General features: G+C 40.1%; 1 protein-coding gene across 12 annotated transcripts in view; it reads left to right on the forward strand.

Moving 5' to 3' along the window:
* The window catches only part of SYNJ1 (synaptojanin 1), an 84,764-nt gene extending 81,108 nt beyond the window's left edge, over positions 1-3,656 (forward strand). For all 12 annotated transcript variants that reach the window (XM_045902543.3, XM_045902549.3, XM_045902542.3 and 9 more), the window contains one exon: positions 1,390-3,656. In XM_045902543.3, coding sequence (XP_045758499.1) covers positions 1,390-2,193 — 804 coding nt within the window. In that variant the 3' untranslated portion in view covers positions 2,194-3,656. The remainder of the gene's footprint in view (positions 1-1,389) is intronic.
* Positions 3,657-8,801: the final 5,145 nt, after the last annotated feature.

Consider the following 8,801-nt stretch of genomic DNA (forward strand, 5'->3'; position numbering starts at 1 on the left):
CAATTATAAAGTATGTTCTAGGACAACTGAATAAAACAGTCAGATACTTGAGAGTTATTTACTTAATGAAATTATCCACCATTTCTTTGTACAAATGAACAGCCTTCCCTGTGGTTAAAGTAGTAAGTTACTGTTTCATAATATGCAATTATGTTTTTGGGGAGGAACTGCTGTTCTTTTTTTCAACACAGTTCATGAACATTTAGTTATTTTGGTTTCACAGCTATCTGAATTCATTTTGGGTAGTGCTCCATTTTGTTACATTGCAGGTCTTGAGCTAAAAATTCTCCCTCCCCTGCCCTTTCCAAACAAAAGTTTGTCTTCTCTTTAAATTTGGCATCAATATCCAAGTCATCTGTGTCATTTCAATAATTATGTGCAGTTGCTATTTTTTTTTTTTCTAATTAAAAAGAAGCATCTGATGAGCTAATTTGCTGATAAGGCCAGGGTTCTCCTTCCCATAAGAAAGGTTGGCTTTGCTCAGGCGGATAGCCACACTCCACTTCCGCTGGCTTCTTCGTGAACTAGGCACAGAGTGCACACTTGTTATGACCATGAAGTAATTCGGAACACTCCTCCTTCCAGTTCACAGCCAACTCTGTCACGTAGGAAGGATTGTGTACCGCTCATCTCGGTTTTAGAACACACCGAATAGAAAATGCGATTTCCCCCCTGCTTTTAAATAATCATTGCATATGATTATTAATAAGCCTGTCTTTTTTGGAACATTTTTTTTATAAGATGAAGAAGGTCAACTAAGGAATACTGTCACATTGTTCGGTCTACAAAGGAGAACTTAAAAGACAAAGAATGCTTTGAAAATTCCTTTTTCTAAGTAGAAAAGATGCATTGTCTTTAGCTTATGAATACAAATATACTAATAAAATCCATTTTCATTTATAAAGTTGAATTTCCATAATAACATTAACTTTAAATAAAAATATATTTAAAAACAATGAGACCACATCATCATCATAGATGGGTGTTGGAAGTCTAAATATAGATTTAGCATAAGTTCTGAATATAGGTTTAAGTTTGTGCTAACATTTGATAGAACAGGGCACGAACAAAAGTCATTTGCTAATTCTGTACAGTTCTCCATTTTACCATATTAGAACTTGCATGAATGAAATGGGCTCTTTTTAATTTCCTTGGGATTTAAAAAAAATGTATTTGATAAAAGGGTTTATTTGGTAGGAGGTTTTTAAAGAATAAGGTTTTAGTTGTTTTATCTTAAAACAGAGTAACTACACAAAACTGTTTTTACTTTCAAATTTGATACTTGACCCCCAAAATGAAGAATAATTGAGACAGGAAGCATAGGGGAGGTGTTAAAAATAATATATTACCTTTTTTTTTTTCCTGATTATTGAGTGCTCTCTTTTTCAGGTAAAAACAAATGGAGTCTCTGCTGTCAGACTGGAATCACCATTAAAGAGCAACCCATTTGAAGATCTGTCATTTAATCTGCTTGCTGTATCAAAGGCTCAGTTACCTGTTCAAACATCATCTGTTCTAACCCCAAACCCAAAGGGGTTGATTCACTTGCCTTCTGCAACACAAAGTGGCGTGAATACTTTGAGTTCTATAAGTTGCATGCCTCCAATTCCAGCCCGGAGTAAATCCCAGGAAAATATGCGATGTTCTCCAAACCCATTTGTTACTAGCTTGACCAGCACAAATCCTTTTACGGACAGGACTGCCGCTCCTGGAAACCCATTTAGAGCCGAGTCCCAAGAATCAGAGGCAACTTCCTGGCTCTCCAAAGAAGAGCCTGTTGCTAACAGTCCTTTCCCCTCTCTGAAGCCTCTTGGTCATAACAGTAGCAAGCCTGCATCTTCATTTGATGGTTTTAAGGACAGTTTTGATCTGCAGGGCCAGTCTATGGCAAAAATCAGCAACCCAAAAGGATGGGTAACCTTCGAGGAAGAAGAGGACTTTGGTGTGAAAGGGAAGTCAAAGTCAGCTTGTCCAGACTTACTGGATCATCAGCCGAGTTCACTTTCTGGCTCCAGGGTGACCTTTGATGATGACTGGAATAAAGGTACAAATGTTCCTTTCTGTGCATTGCCATCAAGAAGGCCACCTCCACCTCCTGTCACTCTGCTTCCACCTGGCACCACCCCTTCCGTAGCTCCTTTCACAACCTTGGCATCTAAGGCATCACCCACACTAGACTTTACAGAAAGATAAGGTTATGCAATAGAAAACAACTGGTTTTTTTTTGTTTTGTTTTGTTTTGTTTTTGTTTGGTTTTTAGTTTGGGCAGGTTAGAGCCAAAAGAATTGGGCATTAGTTATTCATTATGTGCAATAAGTAATTGTTAAGTGCACTGATGTTGTCATGAAATACCACTATTTAATGTGTACAAAGTTGGAATATGTGTATATTGGAAATAAGGAAAAAATCCTTCTCATTATTAACTGGAGTTTTGGTGTGTTTCTGTTTGGCTAAGTAAGAGTAGTAGCCATAAACAGTGCTCAAAACTACTTTAGAAAATAGTCCTTATTCAGAAATTCTTTGTCGGTCTTCTCTGAAGAATCTCAAAAAGCCCAGACAACTTTAGCTGATATTACTACCAGCTCTTCACACTTGGTAACAATTGGTGTTTCCAAGTAGTTACCAAGGAGCTATCAGAGTTATACTGAAACAATTTTGAAAGGCGTGGCCTTAAAAAAAAAAGTGTGTGTACCCACTACACACATATACATATATATACGCTCACATAATTGCAAAACTCATAACTTAAATTCTAGGATATAACTCAGACCAAATTTTACCTAAAAGTTCTAACAGAGTGAGTTAGCTTTTCAATATTTCATTACCCAAAGGATGGCTATAAATGAAATTTGGACATTTCCTTAATTTTCTTTCCAAAACTAGGATCTCACTACAGAACCAGATTTTCCTATACCATTCCTCCCCCCTCCCCTGAACATACACATAACACACATCTTTGTTACTTTGCACTCCCAGCACCTCCATATGCTTTTCTCTGGGAGGAGGTTCTTGGAGCTGGAAGCAGCCGATTTTGTGGATGGACACTCCAGCCCTTACAAAAAAGCACTGTGGCCTTATCTGTCCGGAAGGCACATGCCTCCAAGTCCAAGGAGAAACATCAGAGCTAAACATACTCCCCTCTCTCTCACTAATGTGTATGTTGCCCATTTCCCTCCCACACTTGGTCTTTGCTGCTTTTGCTCTGAAGCTTCGTTAGCAGGAAGGCACCTGGCCTTGGGATGCTTGCAACAGGGGTCTACTCAGTGTGTGTGCTCTGTCCCCTCGAGAGGCTCCCCAACTCTTCCGTGACGCTGCTTTACATTGTGAGAGGCCAGCCCTCAGGTCAGCTGTGGATTTTGTCTCCTGCACTGCCAATATGCAATGATCCTGCTTTTATTAATTCTGTGAAGCTCACAGAATTTTTACACGATGTAGTATTTTGATATCATTCAGTAATCCCAGACAGAAAACTCCTTGGGCAATAGTTGCTTTGTTGTCAGTTTAAGTTAAAATCATCTTTACCCCTTAAAACTTATATTAACGATCCTTTTATATACAGAGTTGTATATGTCCACCTAAATTCCATTGTCCACACTTAACCTTTAGAGAGGTGCATTGGGAGAATATCCGAAAATAGAGCTCCTGGCTAAGATTATGTGAGATGGAAAAGCACAGCAAACTGCATTGCACTCAAATATGTAAAGCAAATCTAGTAGGAAAAAAGCACTTTTCTAAATGCTCAAATGTTATCAAAATACTATATTTATAGAAGTAATCCTCTCTCTGTTAACAGCCTGGATTTGCTGTTAGAAATAACTCTTGTGAGTTTTATATTGTGCTTTGGGGGGTTCTAATCATTTCAGCAGTAGTGTAGTTGAAAGAGCAGCATTACCATGAGCAGCGTGCTTCAGAATGTGAATTAACCTGTTGAAACTGTGGCTTTGACATCTGTGCGATTAGCGTATATGGTGTTTGCTCTCCGTTAGCAGAATTCATTATCAACTTCACTAGTGCAGATCGCAGTTCTGTGAGCAGTGTTTCCTATTGAATATAAACTACTGCCTAAAATATACATATCGTGCAGCAGCTCAGCCTTTATCAGGAAAACTATATTTGGCAAGTTGCTAAAAGGGCACAGAGTTATGAAAGTTAAAGGTATGCTGCAAAAAACTAGCCATTATTCTGTGTTATTAAAATATTTACCAGTTCTGTTAAAAGCAGAGCAGAAATTAGACACTAAGGATCTCTTTGTGAATTCTTTGTTCCCTATAGTAGATTGCTGTTTATATGTAAGAATTTTATTGCTTATGTGGCATACAATATTTATAACTATATACTTTATAGAAGTACAGTATTAAAGTCAGTGGTATACCAACATTCTGTACATATCCTGTGAAATGTGCTGTCATATGAAATAAATATACCTGTCTTTACCACGTTGACTGCTTTGCTCAAGAGGGAAGAATTTTTCTCAGCCATTTTCCTTGAACTTTTCATATCCAAGTTTAATGACATTTGGGGATTAACTCATATTGTCAAATCAGGTATTTTAATTCAAGACCTATTTCATCCATTTCACTTCTCCATATAATACTCTAGAAGTAAGAAGACATTCTGAGACTACAAATCATCAAGAAGTGCATGCACTTATTCTGTAAGAGAGGCCCTCATTCAAAGTCTTGTTGGCTTGAAAATAACACTGAAGCAGGAATGATGATTTTCTAACCCACAGCAAAAGAAACAAGTGGGGGTAGAAGAGAGATAGGCCCAGGGACAGCCAGACCTAAGAGACTGACCTAAGAAGACCCAAAGTACAAGGCCAAGGCTAGTGGTTCCTCTGAGTATTGACTTTTTTCAGTCCTATATGATTGCTATTCAGAACAGTAGCCTTGATTCTTTTTATTTTTTTTAAAGATTTTATTTATTTTAGAGAGAGTGTGAGCACGGGGAGAGGAGCAGAAGGAGAGGGAGAGAGAGAGAACCTCAGGCAGATTCCCCACTGAGTGCGGAGAGCCCATTGCGGGACTTGATCTCACAACTCTGAGATCGTGACCTGAGCCGAAACCAAGAACCGGATGCTTAACCCACTGAGCCACCCAGGTGCCCCTAACCTTGATTCTTAAATCACTGAATTATGCTCATTAACCTCTGACTAAGAACTTTTAGATAGAGAATAATAGGCTTTTAAAGAAACTTTTGATTTTAAGATGACTGAGATATAAAAATATATATATATATGCAGTTGTAAGAAATAATACAGAGAGAGCCCATGTACCCTTTATGCAGTTCCCCCCCCTCCCCCGCCCCCGCCAGTGCTAACATTTTATAAAACCATAGTGTAATACTACAACCAGGACCTTAACATTGATGCAAAACATTTCCATCCCCGGGAAGATCCTTTATGTTGCCCTTTTCCCTGCTGCTTTCCCATTCCATCTCCCCTCGCTCGTCCTTAACTCCTGGCAACCACTAATCTATTCTCCATTTTTATAATTTTGCCCCTTAAAGAGTGGTATGTGACCTTTGGAGATAAAGAGCTCAAGTAGGAGGAGGGGCAGAGGGAGAGGGAGAGAGAGAATCCCAAGCCAACTCTGCACTGAGCGTGGAGCCCTACACGGGGTTCCATCCCAAGACCCTGAGATCATGACCTGAGCTGAAATCAAGAGTCAGATACTTAACTGACTTAGCCACCCAGGTGCCCCTAGTCCATTCCTTTTTATTGCCAGGTGGTGTTTCATGGTATGGATGTACCATGGGTGGTTTAACCATTCACGCACCCACTGAAGGACATCTGGGTTGTTCCCAGTTTGGGGCTATTATAAATCTGCTATGAACATTCTTGTACAGGTTTTTGTGTGAACATAAGTTTTCATTTCTCTGGGATAATGCCCAGGTGTACATTGCTGGATCATAGTGTAGTTGCATGCTTGTATCTTTAAAAAAACTGCCAAAGTGTTTCCCAGAATGGACCATTTTACATTCCCATCAGCAATGTATGAGTGATCCAATTTCTCTGCATGCTTGCTTGCATTTCCTTTTTTATTTTAGTCATTTTAGTAGAGGATGTATCATTGTGGCTTTATTTCCTTAATAGCTGATCATGGGGAACATCGTTTCATGTGTTTATTTGCCATCTAATATCTTCTTTAGTGAAATATCTTTCTTTCGCCTATTTTCTAAATGGGACTGCTTTTTTTTTTTTTTTTTTTTTACTGCTGTGTTTTGAGGGTTCTTTGTTTATTCTGTATACCCACCCTTTGTTAAATATGTGGCTTGCAAATATTTCTCCCAGTCTGTAACTTATCTTTTCACCCCCTTCACACATAGCCAGATCTTGAGCTCTGCGTGTCCACAAACTATAGTAATGGTGATTGACACAGGATAACCAAACTCACAAAAAGCTGATGTATAAACCAAAAATACCTGTGTATTAGTTTTAGAAACATAAGTCTGACCACATCAAGATTTAGTGACATGTGTGGAAGAATGGGAACTCATACACTGTTGTTGAAAAGGGTAGACTGGCGCATCAATTCTAGAGAGCAATTTAACAACGTCCAGTAAAATTCATATATTCTATCACAAGAAATTTGGTAGAGAAATTATAGTGGATGTGGAGCAAGACATGTATTGTTTGTAATGGTTGAAAACCAGAAATACACTAATCATCAGCAGGGGAATGGAGTGACCTATTCATGCAGTTGAATACTACACAGCAGTGAAAACAAGTGCATGAAATATTAGTAAGTTTAATGAAATTAGAATGAAAAATTAGTCATTATGGAGCCAATGGCAAGTTACAAAATAATACAGTATGACATCGGGGCTCCTGGGTGGCTCAGATGGTTAAGCATCTGCCTTCAGTTCAGGTCATGATCCCAGGGTCCTGGGATCAAACCCGCATCGGGCTCCTGCTCAGCGGGGGGCCTGCTTCTCCCCCTCCCTGCTTCTCCCCCTGCTCATGTTCTCTCTCTCTCTCTGTATCTCTGTGTCTTGAATGAATAAATTAAAAAAATCTTTAAAAAAAATACAGTATGACATCATTTATATAAAATTGAAAACATGCAAAACAATATCCTCTATTCTTTAGGGAGAAGTACATGTGTTGATGGTAGAAAAACAGCAAATGGGAATGAGAAACTCAGGATAGTAGTTACCTTTAGAGAAGGGGAATAAGATATTGGAATCAGAGAAGGATGTGTGGGAACTTTAACTGTATCTTTAACATGTTAGGGCTTTTTGAAAAAAAAAATTCTTTTTTTCAATAGACTAAAAATTTGTTCTTTTCCTCCCTGGCTGCCTGATATCTAGCAGCCATCATGAATGACATATTAATTATCTAGACCAGAGCGTTCATCACTAATGGATTGCTTCATTAGATACAAATGGTCGAAGATGCCCTTTACCCTAGAAAGGCAACGGTACCTAAAATATTCAGAGAAAAGTTGCCAAACTGCACAGGAACACACAAATCTCACCTTTTGTCTGAAAATTCAGAACTCACTTGAGTGATGGCAAGATGAGGCTTTGGCACAATTTATGACCACTGAAACAACACTAAGAAAAAGCTACATACAAATTTGTGAGGCATGGCCTGGATGAGAAGAAAAAAGACCATAAGAGAACACTGAAATGAATGTAATAAAAAAAATTAAACTTTAGCAGGACTACAAAGGCAAAAATCAGTGCTGACAAAGATTAAAGATACTGCAAGGGCTTGTTCTGTGGAGATTTGGCAGATTTTCTACCAAATGATTAATAAACTACATAGTTAAACAAAGTGGATGGCCAGTACATGAGTTTTCCACACTTTCCATTAATATTAAAAGTTATACCCAGAGACCCTGTAATACAGGAGTTTGTGGATAAATGGTTCTCACAAGGCAAAATACACTGTCCACCCAAGTTTTAAGCAGTAGTTGGCTCGATGAATACAGAATGTATTCAGGATAAACAGAGGGATGACCTTATGGCCAGCAGTGAGGAGCTCAGAGAACTCAGGAGGCCCCCTTCCCCCTCTGGGGAGAGAGACATTTGCCATTCTGACCAGTACTGCGTGTTCCACGGTCTGGGTGCTCCCTGCCCCAATACTAGAGATGAAAACACATCTGCTCCCTGGGCTCCATACCCTGTCTGTCCAGGATCAGCCTAACTGTCTTCATATGAGGCCCTGGATTGGCTTTGGGCATTTCCAGGCCTGCAGTCACACACCATGCGCTCTGCCCCCGAACCCCAGGGATGAAGTTTCCACGGTGAGAGCCAAAGTTTCAGGAATACAAAGTAGCGAGTGCTTGCAACATTCAAATCAATTTGTATTTGGCAACAGCCGAAGGAGGTAACCGGGGGTAGAGGTCTTGCAGGACCTTAGAGCTTCGGTGGCACCTTGTTATCAAGGGCTCAGTGCAAATGTCACCTTCCCCAAGGCACTCCTTGGCCATCCAGTCTAAAAAGCCAATCGCCCTATTTGGTTTTCTTTAGACTTCTATTTGAATTTGCCTCGTCCCCGTATTTTGTCTCTTTGTCACTTCCACTGCATGACAGCAGTGACCCTGGACGCGCCGCGGGGTCACCGACACCTGGAAGAAACAGCGCCTGTTCAATAAGAATCTGTTCAGCGGTGGCTGGCTGGAGAGTTTGCGGGCGGTCGCCCGGCGGCAGCCGCTTCAGCCTCCCTAGATACCCGACTCGGAATCAGCCCGCACAGAGCACCGCCACCACTTTCTCCTGCCCCTCGGCGCTCATACCCAGCAACCCGCGCGCACCTCCCGGAACTTCTCCAGACCGGAAACAGCGGGAAGCAC

The sequence above is a fragment of the Mirounga angustirostris genome, unplaced genomic scaffold (genome assembly GCF_029215605.1).
Source record: "Mirounga angustirostris isolate CCGP_5_RB_7025 unplaced genomic scaffold, mMirAng1.0.hap1 SCAF_1, whole genome shotgun sequence".
NCBI lineage: Eukaryota > Metazoa > Chordata > Mammalia > Carnivora > Phocidae > Mirounga > Mirounga angustirostris.